Source organism: Hirundo rustica, chromosome 2, assembly GCF_015227805.2.
Source record: "Hirundo rustica isolate bHirRus1 chromosome 2, bHirRus1.pri.v3, whole genome shotgun sequence".
Taxonomy (NCBI): domain Eukaryota; kingdom Metazoa; phylum Chordata; class Aves; order Passeriformes; family Hirundinidae; genus Hirundo; species Hirundo rustica.
The window spans coordinates 50,645,135-50,665,031 of record NC_053451.1 but is presented as its reverse complement, the minus strand read 5'-3'; the positions used below and the strand labels follow the sequence as shown (position 1 = coordinate 50,665,031).

At 33.3% G+C, this 19,897-nt stretch overlaps 1 protein-coding gene across 11 annotated transcripts in view; it reads right to left on the bottom strand.

Moving 5' to 3' along the window:
• Positions 1–19,897, bottom strand: part of NBEA (neurobeachin) — a 460,498-nt gene that overhangs the window by 235,919 nt on the left and 204,682 nt on the right. For all 11 annotated transcript variants that reach the window (XM_058419545.1, XM_058419546.1, XM_058419548.1 and 8 more), the window contains one exon: positions 9,583–9,644. In XM_058419545.1, coding sequence (XP_058275528.1) covers positions 9,583–9,644 — 62 coding nt within the window. The remainder of the gene's footprint in view (positions 1–9,582; positions 9,645–19,897) is intronic.

The following is a 19,897-nucleotide window of genomic DNA, read 5'->3' as shown; positions in this document are numbered from 1 at the left end:
AAGACTCAGAAGCTGTCTAACACTGACAGTGTTTGAGAATGATGGCATCACTTCTTTGTACAAAACAGAACAAAAATTTAGGTTTTAACTTTATTGATATATAAATAAAAAATTGTCTTCATACATAATCACTAAACATTATGACTTTTTGTCATTGACTCAGTTCAATTACTTACAGTACGGCTTTGTTGTAAATAATTTATATTATGCAAAATTCTATTAAATTCAATTAATAAGAAATGCAATAAATTATTAAGACAATGGAAATTGCCATTTTCTTTTCCCCACTAAACTTCTCCTCCTAATCTATTCTGTCATTGCTTGAAAAGTGTCACGGAATAAAGAATGCATCAGTGCCATCTCCTTGAAAGAAGATTCAGACTGAAAGCTGTTATGAAACTCTTCAGGCAGAAGACAGGAGATGAATAACACAGTATAGATATTACTTGAAATTCACTTGGTTTTCTTATAAAACATGATGTACATTCATTTACTGTCTGGTATCAATACAACTTTTTACTTTCAAGTGTATTTTCCAAGTCCTATTTCTTTAAAATTCTCCAATTTCCAGTACGCATACTGCACTGGGAAAAAGTAGTGGAGGGGTAAAAAAGGAAAAAAAGGAACTACTAGACTTGACATGTTAAAATTTTCTTTTAGTTTGTATTTCTTTCCAAATAATCTTTTGCTTAGAATTTTTAAAATTTTATACATCATTTCTAGAATATGTCTTTAAAAAAATCTTGTGAAGATGCAGTATAGTTATTAAAAAAAGGAAAGGTGATTCTCAGAGTTCTCTCACACCTTCCACATTCTGCAAGGAAATCTAAATTTGTATCACAAATTTCAAGTTTCTCAAAGAAGTGCAGTTACAGAATGGAGAGAAACCCGGTATAGCACAATTCTCCTGGAACTACAGCTGCTACTGTATCAATCAATTGTATCTTCATTGGACTTCTTCTTCACGTCTTTAATTGATCTGAATTTAATTTTTTTTTTTTTGGTCATACTGAACACTTAGTGAATTTTCTAGTCTAAGACGTTGATAACTCAGTCAACACCTCAATTCTTTGATCACTGCATTGTAATTAAAACCTTTTGAAACAGATGAAATTCTATTATACCAGCTTTCTTCTTTCTAGACCCTTGAATATATCTGACAGAAAATCTTGTATGGAGCTGAAAAAGTGCAAGCTTTCATCTGGAGAAGGAAATGGAAACTATAAAAATGTGTTTGCAATTCAAAATGCGCGTGTAATTTAGCTCAGGCTTGAACTCCATGTTGTAGAGTTACCTCCTAAAGTCACCAATAACTTCTTATCCAAACATCAGCAATATCTTGCTTCACTTCATTTAGGAGTAAATACTCAAAAGACACGTTACATGGTGTATGAAATGTTTTGTAGGTTGGTTTTTTTTAATGGCAGAAACCATGTCTGTTAAAAGCAAGTAAAAGCAAGTAAAAATGGGAAAACTGATTTCAAGATACAGCCTCATACATTTTTGAGGTGATTATACTGTTTTTAAGATCACAGAACTGTCCCTGACAGTCCTAGAAGAATTTACCTAAAGATATTGGAGTCTGAAAACCTTGTGTTATCGTTTGGAATAAGAATCAAATCTAAGAATTCGAGTAACATTGCCTGTATACTTCTCTCGCGCTCACATATCTACTGCTGATAGAGGATAATTACAATATACATTTGGTCTACTATTTAAATAAATTTGGGATCAATTTTAGGCTTTTGTAATTGGTCATCCATTTTAAAAGTGGTTATTTCCCGCAATAAGAAAGTTGCAGAATGACTGACGACATCCTGCTGGAAGGAAAATCCACAAGTATTGGAATACTCCTGGCCTCTGGCCAAATCCCAGAAAGAAAAAGAATGTGAAACTTTCATGACACTATTTACATGAATAAGAATTTACTAAAAAAAAAAGGTAATCGAAAGTTTTAGATTACAGTTTCACAAGACTGCAGCCTCGTTTTTCCTCTGCTTTCTTGACTTGAAATAATATGTTAATTTTTTGCTTTCTTGGAAACACACAGCCCCATTGCCCTTCTGATCACCTGCAGTAATTGCCAAATTTATCTTGAAAATGAAGTCAAGCATTCTCAGAGGAACATTTCATTGATGTCTCAGAAGAAAAAAGAAAAAAAAAAATCTACAATAGCAAAAACATTTATATTATTCAAACAACACTTGGGAAATGGCCAAATTTATTTAGAAAATTATCTTTCATCATCTTGTAGAAATTCTGCATATCTTCTAATACAGATAGTAGATATGTGCTACAAGATACACATATCTCCACAACTTCTAGAGCTTACTTCCTGACTGGAAAAATATTTTTTCCATTAAGAGATGCTAAAATTATTATTAACAACATATATGCTATGTATGGCAATTAATTCTAAATGCCAGTCCAGTTTTTACTCAACCATTCTTTGATGTTAGAGATAGATCGCTAATTTGAAGTCTTCCCAAAATCAATCAGTCAATCTTTGGATGTACAGAAAAATACTCCTCATATTGTCTCCATTATAGTGATCCCCCTGAAAACTAAGGTATATTTGTTATTAATGATGGGCTTCAGAAATGAGCTTTGTATCCTTTCTCAGCCCTTTAAGAAATACCAACTCACTCTGACTTTCTACGAATTTCCTCCTGTTCTAAGATCCTTCTCAATTTTGTAGGCAGCTTTATAGAGAAGTCAGGGAAGATACCTTGCCACATTAAATACAGAGAAGATGATTCTTACAGTTTTCTGATTCTGTCTGTTTTGCCATGAATCTAGAAGTTCAGATCAGCATCTCACTGATGCATATTCTTTAATATTTCTTGAAAAAAGTACTCTGACAAGGCAAGCAAGAGAAAGGACCAGAAGTTCCTTGATAACTCTGGTATAAGATAATAAAGAAAACATCCTGCTTATTACTAAAAGCAAAACACAGAATTAGTTCTCTGAATGTAGGGAATCTGTAAGGACACCTCACAGAATGATGAAGAAAATAAAATCGCTCAACAAGTAGGAAACAATATACTAATGGTTTCCATTTGAAAGTTAGATTATCAGAAGCAGATGGCCAAGAGATGAAGACAGATTGGGCTGGAAGACATTCCACACATGGACAATGAAAGAAAATTCTCAGATACATCTTTACGGTATATTAAAAAAAAAAAAAAAAAGTAATGAAAAACTATCATCTTTTGGAAAACAGTTCTCAAGATCATTTACCAGATCTCCTTAAAGCAGGTGAGAAATGCTGAGGTGGAAAAAAAAAATCTAAAAAACCCACAAAAGTCTCTCTCCCTTGCAAACCACTTAATTTTAGAGAAAAATACAAACACACAAACAAACAAACAAACAAACTAAAAAAAATAAATCCACAAACTAACCCCAAAACATATAAAGGGTTTTTTTTTGTTGTTGTTTTTCTTGTAGCATGTACTTGCTTGTTCATTTCGGAAATTACACTATGTATAACGACCTATTTGTGTATAGGCCATGCAGTGGATTATGAAGAGCCCAAAATTAACATTAGAACCTAAGCATGTGTTTAAGCTGTACCATATTTGATACTGCATAAGGACACAGTAAAAATATTGCTTCCCTCTTCATGGACCTTTATGTTGTCCAAATATGATGAGAATATTATAGAAAGTACTTGCTTCACCTACAAAGGTTTTGGTTATTGAACCTAAATCTGAGCCTGTGGTAAAATGTGAATACACAAAGCCTCATTTTGGAGCAACATTGCTGACAATTTCATACACATTTCTAGTGCCTTGTTCAGCATACGAAAATCTGTGGGGTTTTTAAAATTCATTTTAACTTCTTGTTCTTCCTCTAACTTCTCCCAACAAATGTTAAAATTCCTTTCTTGACTGTCACAGAGGCAGCCTGCCTTTCCTAGAGCCCCGGCCATCGATCTGCCACCTGCTATAAGCTATTGGTTTCATGGCTACCCTAGAAGCATAATTAGCTAAAAATGACTTTTTTTACTCGGTGTTAATCTTTGGCTTGATGTGACTGTGTCCACCATTACATATACTGATGAAAGGGATCAGCAGCAATATGGAGCTAGGCATGGAGAAGATATTGCACACATCTGCAAGTGTGATCTTGGACCGAGAGAAGCCTAAACTGACCACTAAAATTGCAGCCTAAGAGTATGATTCCATTAGATGCAGAGATCTGAATTTACAGCCTGCTGCCATGAAAACACGAGTTGTGTTTTCTCTTTTTCCCCTCTGTGCTCCCAATTTTTCAATCCTGAATCCTTTTCTTTGAGTAGCTCTGGTGGCTTTTGAACAAGGTTCTTAGCTTAACCCACTAAACCAAGGAACAAGCGTCTGAGCAGTTTTCACATGTGTTTGTCAGTTAGTCTTGTATCAGCACTGGTATGAAAGTGGGGTGAGCAGAGAAGAAGCTGCAGGATGGAAGTAGCGTAACCGATACAGAACTTTGTTAGGATAAATGTTTTAAAGATATGCTGGAAACAAGGATTATTGAAACAATGAGTTTCTGTATGTTTGCACGTGTGTTTCTGTGCATCATTCCCCTCTATAAAATCAAATCTTAATTCAGTCTTTTGCAGTGATTATAAATGCAGCATTGTCTCCTATTTGCACTAGTACGAAAACAGAAACAGTGGATAATGCAACAGAACAAATGGGAAAACACAAGCAAAGGTAAAACACCCAATTTGTTTCATGATAAGGGAAAGAGAGTTAAAAAAATTATATCCTCATAGGAATTTGCATAAGCAACCCTTATTTCATCACTGAAGTTTGATAAAACTTAATTTCCTATGCAGATTAAGTTGCAGGGGATTTTTTCCTTAGATTTAAGAGAAACAATTATTACTTATAAGCCTTTCCTATTGCAGTTGGTGTGAAAAAGACAAATAGCAAACACTTCTGTAACTGTTCTGCTATCACAGTTACTCTGAAATAAGTTATCACTTATTTAACCAAAATTACAGACTATGAGAACTCTAGGAATACCTCTGGAGGGAGACCAAGAAGTTGAATAATTATAGATGAATCGAATATTGGCAACAAGAGAAAATAGACAAGAAATATTGCTAAAAAGGAAAATCTATAATGAAAAGTAAAAGGTTTCTGCACAGCAGAACTGGACATTTACTCCTTAAACTCCTACAGAAACACTTGAATACAATATGTTTAGTATCAAGAATTGTACACTTCTAATTGTGCTTCTACTGCATGAATTGCACATTTTAGGGTTTCTTCTGGTCAACCGCAGGGACCAGATCCTTTTTCCCCCCCTGCTTGGTTTCTGTGTTGAGCAACTGCCAGTTTCTGAAGAGTTATCCCATACTTTGAGGCAGAATATAAATTTCGATGTGTTGGTGTCTACTGAAATGCCTGCAGTGCCTAGTTGTTGGGTCTTTCTCTATTCTCAGAGATAAAACAACCACCAAATTTCCTCTCCAAGGATTCCCTTTGAATTTACACCAGTCAGGCATGCCTTTGGGATAGTTTTTTATTGTGCATTTGTTTTTACACTTCTCCTTGGAGTGGGATTAAATTCTAGATATTCTGAATTTTTTCTGCCACTTAGGACAATAAGGCATTTATCATTTTAATAATTATATTTTTAAACAGATTGTGTAACAAGATGTCTTAAATAATAAGACAGTATTTTCTTTTTAAGAAAATAAATTACCCTTGTTAATGGATAGGATACAGAAAAATAGAAGTGGCATAAGATAAAACTCCTTTGAGACACAACTACTCAGTTTCTTCAGAGGCTGTCTCCGCAAAGAGAAGAATCCATAAAAGATCTGGAAGTAATTAGAAACTATTGTAGTGTTTTGGTCAGAAAAAAAAAAAAAAAAAAAAAAAAAAAAGGAATATGAAAAAAAGTAACTGAAATCTAAATCTGATGTAAGAAGGAACTACACAGCAAAAATTGATGCATTATTCTTAAACTGCATGGTTTATTGAAGAAATCTGCCACTCCAACAGCAACACAGCTGTGACATGCTCACCTAGGCTGAGGGAACAAAGACCAGCTAATCAAGCACAGATCTTGTCAAACATAACACATCTTCATCCATTTTTTCTTAAAACAGATTAAATCCAAATAAAAATGCCTATTCTAGGAAAAGTTTAAATAATTATATATTTATTATCAATTATCTAGAATTTTTTTTTTCAAGTACTTGGATGTGTGATTATGTTTTATATAAAAAATACAGAAAAGAAAGCCTTCAAATTACCCTAAATTTTAGTCCAGTGCAGTAGGTGTTACAAAAAAAAAAATATATAATACATGTTGCAGTGCAAGAAGGATCCTGAAAACACAGACTAGTGCTTTTTGTTCCTTCCCCAAACCTACAAATGAGGTACCATCATACAGGAGTTCCTTTAAAACTTTAAATGTATTTTTCACAGAAACTCCAAATTCCTTTGGGAAAAAGGCTTGATTGCATATCCCTCAGAGCCTAAAAGGCTGCCCATATGAACTGAATTATCCATGACATGTACCTTCAGACATTTGTAATGTGATATTTCATGTAAATTTAGACCATACCTTGGATGTGAGCCGCTGGCAATGTTGATTTTATTCAGGAGCTCAGATAAGAAAAAAAATTCTGACATCCTTGCTAATCTGTAGTCGTTAACATGGAATTTCCAACATAAAAAGCATAAAAGCATCTAATTTGCTGTAGCAAATGAAAGGAAAACAAACTTTGCATTTCCCTTTCCTTTTCAATGTCTAATGTTACTCTGTCCTGTGCAAACAAAATTGTACTTTTCAAAGGTTTTTATTATAATCATCTATCTTTTGAGTGACACATTTCAAACTTGCCCACATAATCTGTAAAATGTCATTCGATTTGAATATGAAGGATTTACCCATGTAAGGAAGAAAAGCCTTATTTACACTGGGATTATTAAAAACCACAAACTATGTACTTTATGCAGTCTTTCCAGTTCATATTGCTTAATTCATCATAAGGAAAAAGTCAGGTAGCGCTATTTCTTTATATAGAGATGAGTTATCCTCATTTGCTGTGGACAACATCTCCTACCATCCTAATTCCAAGTTCTGCTAACATTAGGCTGGATAATAACATTTGGCTGTCTGTCATTTTCTTCAGGCCATTTTATGTATTAGTATTTTCACACCATTTATCTCATGTTTTCTTATAGTTTAGACATAGACATATAGTTTAGACATATAGACATATAGTTTTAAAACATAAATAGAAAAAAAAAAAATAAACCACAAACAAAAAAAACAAAAACCAAAACACCCTCCCTGTAGATGAACAGAAGTAAAGACTGGCTTGTTTACACCTATAGGACAAGCCACTATATTCTGTGGAGATGCTGCTCTGAAGAATGTTCCAGGTGTCAGGAAGGTGAGGGGGAGGAGACTGCAATTTGCAGCACTATGGCCCCCTGTTGACCAGTTCCGGTAGAAACAATTACCATGACTCCCTCAACGAACAAGACAGCATCAGCTCCTGAAGTACTTATTAATAAATGGACATCAGGAGACAAAATCCTCTCTGTTTAGAAGACAAGGAAACGACCCTGAAGTATCAAGATGGAGTATAAAAACTAAAAGCGTGCAATTTCCCCAAGTAATTAGGTAGATGAAAAAGAGTTCTTTCAAGCAAACACTGAAGAAAATAAATAAACGCTTGAAGATTCAAAATGATTAGGCTCTTCCCATTATTCCAGGTATAAAGCAAATCTTATTTTTAAAATACTTTGAAATAAAACCCAGTATGTATAGTAGTCATAAAAATAACAAATTGATTTTTGCTGCATTTGTTACATAGCTTTACTGAGATGTCTAAAGAAAGAGCATTGCAGAAAGAGCTTAAATTTCTCTCTCTTCCTTTCAATCAATATTTGAGGCAAAGTTTCATCTCTAGGGCCCTTAATGGCAGGAATTCCTGGAGCCAGCAAATGAGTAATGTTAAACCTATGATTAGATGATGAGGCCATCAAAGACACCAGACCCTAATGCTACATTCCACTTTATTCCTGAGAACTGCAGTAAAACCAAGGCTAGGGAAGAAAGAACTGTAAGTTATTCCTTCCCTCGAAAAAATGTTTCAAAAGCTGCTAAAAAGAAAAGAAAAAAGTTGTATGACATGAACATTGAGCTCAAAAGCCTTAATGGATCTTTTGGAATTTTCTTGGAAACCAGAACTTCACCATTAGGTAACAAATTTTTCAAGTGCCCTGCTAAAGAAGGTTTGAAGTTGAAATCCCGCTGAGGATTCCTGCCAGGGATGTATTTTTCTTTTACTTTTCCCTAACTGATATCCCTCTATAAGAGAAAAAAAAAAAAAAAAGAAAAAAAAAAGGAAGAGGAAAAAAATAAAAAAGGAAAAGATTTAATGACTTCCTTATGACACAAGCTTGAAGAAATGCAACCTACAGACAGGCAAGGTAAGTTGGAACACTTTCCCCCAAAACCAGTTGTAAATGCTTATTATTTTCAGACCTATTTCTCAAAAGTAGATCTGCACTTCAATTGTCCCTAGAAATGTCTTTGTTTACAGTATATTTTTGGTGTATGCTGTCAATGTGCAGTAGTGAATGCTTTAGGAGAGCTACAAAGAAGTAATTTTCTTTGATTATTATATAATAAGTTAACATGGGCATTTTATATACAATCTCATTTTCAGCTGAACTGGTACTATATTTCTGTGGTTAATGAAATGTTACAAGTTTTTAGGGAAGTATAAAAACTTGTAAAGTTGTTTAGATCTGTTGGGAAATCATATTTTTCTTACATTCTACGAGATGAAGACAGTTCTAAAATGTTTGCTGATAATTTCTTAATGGCAGTTTAAAGTAAAGGGTATATATACAATATTAGCCAAAAACACTCTTTCAAAACAAGTAGTATGAAAATTGAGATATAAATAATCCAAACAGTATGAGAAACTAGTTTAGCCTTCACTATTTTATTTTTGAAAGGATATCAAAATACTGATTAATTTGGAATTCTGAGAAACTCATTACTGCTGTGTTAAAACCCCAATAATTAAACAGAGAAGTTTTATATAGAAATGTTCTGCTTCTGCCGGTTCTTGAGGAGTACCTAATCCATGTTCCTCTGCTTTTTATATACTGACAGCTACGCAAAATATTCAGTGTTATGTCTCGTATATCAAAAGTAATAGTCAGCACAAAGTAAAGTTTAAAAAAATTACTAATTCAAAAGCAGATTTCAACATAAAATTATGACCACAGTATCCTACTTACACATTCTAAATAACAGGCCTGAAGGAGAGCTCATACACAGAGAAAATGCATAATGTACATTCATACACTTTTAGAACATAAATGCAAATATACCCTGTGAATATAGAAAATCTACAGAATGCATATCTAAAAAAAAAAAAAAAAAAAAAAAAAAAAAAAAAAGAAGACAATATCACCAGAAGAAAGTAATTTTTCTTTTTCTTTTTTTTTAAGTAATGAAATGGAAGAATGAAAAAAACTACTAGCTACAATTCTTTGGCTGGCAGTAATTTTACAAGGAAATTAATACAAACAAAACCAGAGAATGTCTCACCTGTGAACAAAGCAGCATAACCAGCTCAACCACTGAAGTACTTGACTTCATACAAACAAGACCTGCAATAAAGAGTCAAAAATTAGTTTAAAAGATGGTGGTATTTTGATATTAAAACTCCATGGTTCCAGAAATCCAGAAACTATAAAAAATACGTATTTTTTCTAACTCAAACCGACTAAAAGAAGTTTCTAGCACAATTAATCGAGAATTTCAGTTTCAAGAATATTTAAATTTTCATAAGAATTACCCAGAATAATCTAGGCCAGTTCAGGACAGAATGTCTTCCAATTATTATTGGCATTTAGCTTAGTTACTTAAACAAACAAATAAATAAATATTGGTATAATCCAAAGCAATTTAATGAATGATAAACAAAAGTTAACAGATTTTGAATATTAAATCATGTAAATTCATGAGAATAAAGTGATCAGTTAATAACAAGTAAGAATAAAGCCTCTGCTTAGACATTATTTTAATTTTCATCTGGTAATTGATTGTCCTGTAAATGAAAGCTTGAGTATTAATGAAAGAGGCATTCATGTGAAATCCTATTTTTATTAAAATCAAACCCCGTAATTTTTAGGTCATACTTCTTAAAACAGACCTTGAATTATGTAGTCTAACTGCTACTCATTGTTTTGTATTTTGATAATAAATACCTAATAACATTGTTACTATTGCAAATACTCATTTGCAGCTTTGGAAATGTAAATTTACTCTCTGAGAGAAGGATGCCATGTCTCAGTATTTTAAAGATCCATTGAAAAGACACTTGCAGGAAATTTCATTTCTACTGTTAACTTTACATATGCTAGCTTCTGTTGTCTAAAACCATATAGACATTGATACGATGCTTTAGGGCATGGAAACACTTTGACTGTGTTATAAAAATGATGATTTTACAAATAAGCTTACAAGTAAGTTCTAAATAGGCGGCTGTAAAGCAAACTGATGTGCTTTAAGAAGGTTTCTACAAACAGTGATTAGAGACAAAAGCACTGCTACACGATAGCATGTATATTTATTTTGAGGAGTGGATAAATACCCTTTTGTGGTCATTTTGCTAACAACCCCATCCTTTTTGTACAGTAACACAGAACAAGCTATAAGAAGCCACTAGGCTTCCTTTTTATCAGATAGAGGGGCAGACAGTTAATGAAATAAGAGGCAGATGTGCAAAGCTCATTTAGGGAGACAATTGCTGTAATTGATCAGCTATTCTCATGCTCAAGTGCTAGAGGATCAGAAAGATTAATGGGATACTTATCACCTGCAGGCTACCTCCACTGTTTGGAAGCTGACAAAGAAAATCCAAACAGAAGACTGAACTCTACACCTAAGCCAATGCAGGTAGGACAGACAACATCAAATATTTCATCACAGAATGTTGTCTGGCTTATTATGAATTCACCTCTTCTGTAAAACCAAACCCCCACACCCCCCCTCAAAAAAAAATCCAAAAAAGAAAAAAACCCACACACAAACCAAAACAAACAAACAAACCCCCTTTCTGTCACACACTCACTCATCATCTTTTGAAACCTGGCCTCAGCTGTACTAAAACACGACTAAGGCAAAATAATGCTCTTGGAAACCTAACCCAATGCTACAATCTTCTACATTTGTACATGTTCTTCTGATTTTACATCAAAAGAACAAATGTATCCTGAATAAGCAACATACAGTTATGTAAAAGAAACCAACTAAGTTACATAAAAGTGATTATACATCAGCAGTAATATCTTTGTATCTTCACCAGGTTTTCAAAAAGAAAACTTGATATAAAATACATGCTTTGAAGAGAAACACATAACAAATATTTTGTGACTTAACTAATTAAATTAGAAGTTCTTAACTTTCAAAGACAGTTGGGAATTCTTGTGCTACCTGTTCAGCTTCAAACAATATGAAAAAACTCTGGAGTGTGGACCGAAACAAACACACTTAAAATGGCACAAAGCTAGCATAAATACTCATGATTATTATCCAGATACGATGGATGAATGATGATCTAGTCCTAATAACACAAAGCTGCAGACATGACAAAACATGACCCTGTTTGAAGGAGTTGTAATTGCTTAGACCAAGATTATCTGTTTACAATAAGATATTTTAAACACTCTACCTAACTTTTTAATACCTTAATAATGATATGGGTCAAAGTGGTCATCTAACCTCAAACTGATATCTTTACACTATTCATCTGGACATTACTTGATATTTTTTATATATCGCATCCAATCCAAGCTTGGATTTAGCATTCCAGCACTGGAAAGGAGAATCAAATTGATTTTGGTGAAATTCAGAAAAGAAAGAAAAGTATACAGAACTGACATCTGGTTAGCACATCAGCAGGCCCCTCTGTTATAACCAGCTCTTTAATCGCCTGCTGATTAAACAATCCATTGGTAACAGCCATTAACATCTCTCATAACCACTAGTATTAAAAGAAGTTGGTTTCCATGTTGAAAAGAAACAAGTAATTATTTTAGAGACTGTAACACTTTTCTCATATGAAAATAGAGAGAGCGATAGGAAAGCCTCATTAAAGATGGTCATGGTGTCAATGATGTTTGTCTCAGTCTACTGCAGAAATTAAGTGTCCAGTGCTCTACTTACAAATAAGCAGAACTGGGAGGGGCCCAGACAGAAAATGGGGAATCCTGTGCACCTTGATGGTCAGTAAGAAGGAAATAGAAACAGAAATACTTTCTGTTCACCTTTAAGTACCATATCACACATTCCTTGAAGTAAAACAGAATACAAAAATGTGAAACATCATAGCAGGGCCACCATTTTGCTTTATAAATTTCTTACTTCTTAGCCTCCCTAATCCTACTTCAGGGATTCCTTTCACTCAAATCACGAGAGAAAGTGTGTGCCCTCCATTATATGCTCCATTTCCTCCGTCCTAGCTGCCAAGGGCTCTCCTGTGCTTCTTCCTGATTGAGCAGTTAAGATTTGAAATAAATAACGATTTTTTTTTTCCTGTTACACAAAACACAATTAATCTTCAAAATCTACTGTCAGAGTTGTTGTGCAGTCAATAGCAGAGAATGATAAAAACAGATCTGACCTAATGGAGGACAGATCTCTTTCTGCCTATTAGGAAAAACTGTCAGAATGCAATCTCTGGTTGCTTTATGAAGATTCCACATCATCAAAAGCTGCAGGAGCAAATTTAGGAAGAACAACAATCCCTGTCCTATTTAACTTTTCCGTCTTAGACTAGAAAAAAAAAAAAAAAATTACTTTTTCAGTTTCTAAATTTGTACCCTCCTCTTTTTAACAAATTGTGTGAACTGACTCATTTCTTCTGGCATAGCACAGGAACAATAAAAATTTCCCTCAGTGCACAGTCTATATCCCGACAGACAAGAATTAATAAACAGGTAGAAAAGTTCTCCCATTTTTCACATAGTACACAAGACTGATTGAAGTCTCTTCATAAAATTAAAAATAGACTTTGTAGTATGAATCAGAATAAATATCAATTTTCCAATTGATTTTCTAACTTCCAAATGTGCTAACAACTGTATTTTTTCTTCCTCTTTACCATTTTGCAGGGTTCAACAGAGTTTTTGGTGTGTGCAAAATTTTATTAGTTTTAATATAATGAGGAAAAAACCCAACAGGCTTGGAAAAATAATGGTTTCTCTGATTGAAGAGAGCACGCAAATCTATTTTCAGTTCTCTTCCCCCTCCTTAACTCTAATGAGGAAAAGTATTTGCCACTCAAACCAAAACTGTTGCCTGCATTCTTCAGCTGTAGATAAGGTCTTCCTATACCATCTGTATCAAATGCCATTAAGGAAGCTAATGTAATTACTAAAATACAAGTGGATATTTCCTGCATACAGCAAGGTTAAAAAGGTCACTGTTGAACTGAATGGAGTATGTGCTTTTTACATTTACTGTTCTCAGTACTTTTCTTCATGGTCTATTCTCAGTCCATTAAATATAGCCATCAAAATTCAGCAATTTGATGGTAACAATGACCACATATATGGATGCAAAAACTGGGAGCATCAAGTGCATGACCTTGGCTAATCTGGAATAAATGATGTATGCCTGGCAATTATCTTGAAATGCTCTGGTTTACTTGACTTCTTTTTCAGTGTTCTTCTGTTGGCCCAAAGATATGCTAATTATTTCTTTTCACCATGACTTATTAATGTCTAAAAAAAGATTTATTTCAACTATACTGTTTTAGTCATGCCTGTGGCATTAACAAAGTCATGGGTTCAAAACTTCAAATCACCATGCTGAACTAGTCAGTGTGAATTTCCATTTTGAAGAAATATAATGTAGGCTGATAAAATCAATTTTTTTAAAAAATCCTTATGAAATAAGATCATGGTTTTGAACTTCTTTTTATTATTATTAATACAATGTGTGTATGAGTCTAACTGAATACCACCACAATTTCATCTGGTATTTATCAAGGTTTGCCTGCGTTTTCTTTCAATGATTTTACTTTGTGTCAACTTAAACCCTTATTGGAACTGGAATCAATTGTAATACTAGCAAAAACAAAACCTAAATGTTTTTATAGCTCATGTCCAACTTAGGAAAAAAGATGCAATTAACAAAACTTTAGAGCCTGCAGAAATCTTTCACTCAATTATAGCTTCTGCTTATCTGAAAAATCTCAGGTATGGCTAGGTAAAATATTTGAGAAAGTTGAATCCATTTAACTCAGTTCACAGAGAAAAATTGGTCTTTATTATTCCTCTACAGCATGTCATCAAAACTATAGAAACTTTGTCTAGTACAAGGTGCTCATGAAAAAATACACACACGCTATTAAATACATTATTTTAGTAACAGGTGAAAAGTGTGTAAATTGTACCTAGAAATGAGCAAAAAGACGCAAAACTAGGCAAAAAAGAAAATCAGGAAACAATGTAATTCTTTGTAATTTTTTTTTTATTTGCAAGCTAAGCTTTTTATCTATTTTCTAGTGATATAGTCTTCCATGTACCTTAAATAAAACTGTATTGTTTCAAATTGTTTGAAATAATTTGTAATAATTATGTGTAATTCATACTATGATATCTCTTCCCATAACCATCAGTGATTTCTGTGCCATGAGACAGAGTAGGAATTTTCTACCAGTAATTACCACTCACAAATTGGCTTTTCATTTTTGATAGACTATTCCCTTATACTTTGTTCAGCATTTGTTAGGAATGACACAACAAAGTTTCAAGGACATTTCTCACTGGGCACAGAAATCAGTGTGTTTTGGCTAGGAAAAAAGTGATGGTGATATTTTGGTTGGAAACGTGAGTTTTCCTTAACATTCATTTGTTCTTTCTAACCTTCTTTCTTCTGCCAGCAAAATCTGGCACATGATTTCTTGAAATATATTTCTAAATCCAATTTATAATCAAAGAAATAACCTTAGGACTCCTTTTTTGACCAAAAAAGTTATTTGGATAGTTTAAATCTACATTATTCCTTCTCTTCCATATGCTATCACTTAGAGAAAATTAGATTCAAATTAATGTTTTTCACGAATTAACAGTTGCTGGGGAGTTTCCTACAGATCTGAAAAGAGAGTATGGAGAGAAAATAGAAAATTAGTGAAAATTTTGAAAGCAAATGCTAAGTATGCAAAACTTAAATTGAAACAACAGATGTTCTTATTCCAAATCAAGCAATTATTGGGAGGGCTGGGAGAGGATATGTATTAAACAGAATGCAAAGTGTTGCAAGATTGCACTCAAAATTGGTTTTAGAACCATACATATGTCACATATTTTGTAGGCATTTAAATTGCACTAATGGTCTCATTTTACAAAAAGCAAAGGCTGGGAAATATTCAAGATTTGCAGAAAGTCTGCAGATGGAAATCACAGCTATGTTGCAAAATAACTATAACTTTGCTTTTGCTAGATGAAAGAAAACACTATTCCAAAGAACGTAACTCACTAAAATAACAAAGTCAGGGTTATGGATTTAACAATCCCTTCAGCAGCCTTGACTGACATTACCACCAACTCTAGGGACTGTGAAGGATGGCTGTATTAGTACTCCAGATCGTTCTTTGTATGGGCAAATCGCCTTTAGAGAACAGAAGAGTGACACAGAAAAATACAGCGAATGTGAATTTGACTCAATGTTTTTTAGTTGATCAAGACAGTTACAATTCTTAAAGGATTTTTTTGTTTGTTTTGGTGAAGGACACGGAACAATACAAGCAATATTATTTTTATGGTTCCTGGAAATCCAGGAAAGGTATCATCCAGATTATGAAATGGAATACCTTTAAAATTTTATCATAAATCTTTAGAACATGCATCTTAGGATAAACGCCTAAAATAAACAGTGATAGGTCAACAAAACCCCTCAGATTTTAATCTACCCAAACCCAACTCAAATGAGTCAGCCCTTTTAGTCAGATTTATAAAATAAAACAGACCTTAATGTTGGGACAATATTTAAAAGAGTAAGAGCGGTATGTAATACCATACTTGAATTATTTTATTAAAGTGAGAAAACCTAAACTTCTTCACCACTGCAGTTACTAAAAAGAAATCTAAATATGGACTGGAAAACATCCAGATAGAATCACAGAATGCCAAAAACCCTTGAGAGTGTACCCACAGAGAGGGGATTTATTACATGATTCAGTTTTTAAACATGATTTAGTTTTTATACATGATTTCGTTTTTAAAATTACAGACTTTTGTACAGTAATCCCATGAGCTGTAATGATATTGACAAAACTGATGCTAGAGAGCCACACTACTCTGAAGAGTCCAGCCTTATGCTAACCTGTGGATTTTCTGTCAATTTTCCTTCAGTGTAATGGGATGCACAATTTCTTGTTCATCAAATGAAAAGGAGACCACTTCAGTTATAAAATAAAATCCATTACTACTGTTCAGTTTAATATACCATGGAAGATTTTAAAAACTGATTCAGTTTTTCATTTAATTCCTGTGGTAATTTTTTATTTGGCAAGTGCACCATTGGGATTTACTCAATATATGCATATTTATGTTTCGCTGTCATTCTCTTAAAACAGTATTTCTTTGGACAGAACTCTTTCCACATATCTTCCAAATATTTCCAAATATTGTGGTGTAGTGAAATAATTTGCTTCTCCAACTTCTATAACAAAACAGATCTACAGATTTACATCAATCTATCATGTATCAATTGAGAAATTATTCTAATCATCATTAACAACACAAAAACAATAACATAAAATATTCTTTTTATATAAAACAATTCAACACAAATATTAATTATAAGAAAACAATTCCCTATTAAATTTAAGTAAAGCAGATTTATTTTTAATGATATGACACATATTTACTAGAATTTATTTGTAAATTAAATGTATTTACTCATCTTCTGAAGTCCTCTTCTAGACTACAGGTAAAAACACCCAAGTCAATGATCACAATGCACTGCAGTTGATCAAATTAAATATCTCTAATCTTGAAAAAGTCTGTAAAATGGAATTATTGCTTTTCTGTCAAAATGTACTTCATTTTCAGGTAGACTTGAGTAAGTTATAAACATTTTTTTTCAGCAGAAGCCTGGAAAATACCTATGATTACAGGTTCTAAAAAATCCCAAACTCTTATTTATCTAGAAAGAATCTCAATGAAAATCATTCCAGTTTTTTCCTCCAAAATCAAACAGTCCATTGCGAAAATTCAAATATTATCCTGAAAGTCTTCTATTTTCCCTCTTTATACTAAGATACTATCCAGATAAGTGGCTCAGAATTCCCAATAAATTTCCACCACAGCTGCTGCCAGGGACATTTTATTTCAATGGAAGAAGTAAGAAAAACATTAATTGACATTAAAAATTAATTTAAAATGTGATAATTTAAAATATTTTTGAAGTGGTATTTTCCTGTCATTCCTTTCCTGAAAAAGTTACCAATTTTGTGATTAAATTTTTAGAAAAATTACTAAATGAAAACAAGTGATACCAAAGAAGTTGCAGCATATTTAATACATGGAAAAAAGAGGTTTTCTTATTTAAATGAAGAAATATCTACATCTCCTTTCTCTTTTTTTCTCAGTCTTTCACATCTTCTCAAATCTGAGTTAGAAGAAATACATTTTGGAAGTTATCTCAGTAAGGAATTATTTTCAAAGAACAATACAAGTAGAAATAAAGACATTAATTTCACTCACTAACACAAGTAAACATTTATACGTTATACCATCACTACAACAATGGTGCTTTCTGCCCATCTCAAGAACCTTTTCAAAGTCTTTCTAAGGTTGTCAAAAGGGACATTCTGGAAAAGATACATCACAGGTATGACCCCAAATAACAGCCTCTAGAATATCAGGATTTCCCTGAAAAGGCATTACTTAATGTTATATTTTCCTCAGGCATGAAGTTTTATTTTTACTCCAGAAGTTTAGCTTCAGTCTATACCTTATTCTTATTTGATGCCCTGTTTTATGAGCTTATTGCTTTTCGTTTCTCTCCTCTTATGGTAAACATAAGAACTACATTTTGTTTTCTTCTATTATTTCCTTCGAGTTCTTTGTTACATTTTTTCCTATTATTAGGGAGAGTATTATTATCATGGCATGACAAAACTGAAATATGTGCCTGATGAATGACAAAAAAGGATGGTGAGAAAAGGTTAAGCTGCACAGCAATAAAACCACTTATTATTACTGATCCTCCTTACTTCCTTATATTACTTTTCTTTAGCAACATTGGGGCCACACTGTGTGAACCAGTGCAGCTACAAAGAGGGAGTATAACAAAACCTCAGAGCTCAAGCAGCTTCCTAAATTTCTAAGGCCAAGATGACCCTTATTTTAAATAGAAGTGATCTCCTGAGCAGCAAAACTAATTTTTGTATAAATATAAATGTTTCCCAATAATTTGATGAAAAGGAAAGCAAAAGTTTCCAAGCTGAACTTTGCTGACCTTAGTTGGCAGCCATCAGATCTCACTTCTATCCTGAAGCCCTACTGACAAATCGTAATCATTCTGAAACAGTGTCTCTCAAAACACAAAAAGCCTTCCACAGTCATAGATCTCCTGAAATAACTTGTATTTCTTGTGTTTCAGTTTTCTTTATTTACTTGACAGTAACATTGTTATGGGCTCTCCCTAGACCTGCTTTGACATCGCTTTGCCATCTTAATTTGACATATCACAACTGCCTCTGTTGTCTGACAAGTTCTTTCAGCATGAGGTTTTCTCATTGCAAGAAAATCTCCACAGACAAGAAGTATAAAAAGACTGAATCATAAAATTCCACACACCATCAGAAAAAAAAATGACATAAGAGAATAGATGTTTAGCAGATCCAAGGATCTTTTTATTAAGGAGGTAAAATTTAACATAAAGTTACATTGAGCACGGTAAAGATATAGTATCTTAGTTCTTGCAAAAATAATCCCAGATATGTAGGGAGTCTGTTAATATCTAGGTAAATCAAGCTAGATGGTTTATTAATGTTCATACTATAATAAACATTTTTTCCATAAAAAAGGGCTCTAGAAACAGGTATATTTTTATAAAATAAAAATTCAAGTGTAGTAGTTTCTCAAGTTAATTGAGGCTATAGTTTTTGTGCAAGATTCTTTTTTCAAGCTTTGATGGCCTGGAAACAAGCAAATCCATATCCAACAGGATGAACTGAAGAAGTGTCTTTAAATCATCAGGACCAGTAAGGAAACTTGGTAAATTTGGTCACTAATTAAAATGTTTCAGTTTGGGTCATAAGAACAGGTGGTAAGTAGACAAAGTTAAGGAATATATACAGAAAAACTGTGACCAGCCCTAAATGAGATCAATTTTGTAAAGAACCTGGTCATAGAACTTGGACTACATGCAAAAGGATTATTTTACTATGTCTCATGAGAAATACATCTTTCAGGGCAATATTTGATACAGAGATGTTATTTGCACCCTATAGATTATCAGAGTTAGGTAGTTCTCTGGAAAACACTGCCGGTGTAATAAAGTAGATTGATTCAATTTTTAAGCCTTCAGAGGACAAGGGCTGGGGCAAATACCAGCCTAACTGTTTCAAGTCCAAAATCAGGCAGAGTCCCCTGCTGAGCTCTGAATGATGAATTAAGTGGAATAAGAACCAGAGAACCTCTGCCTGTGGAGAGCTTCAGTCACAGCATGAACATCCTGTAGATACTGAATACCATTTTGGCATACCACCTCGTTTTTCTTTGGACCTGGACAGTAGAGGAGAAAATAATAAGGGGGGAAAAAGGTGGCTGTTCTAAAAAAAAAAAAAAATAATAATAATAAAAAAATTATACAACTTAGTTCAGTGTTACCATTCAGCACT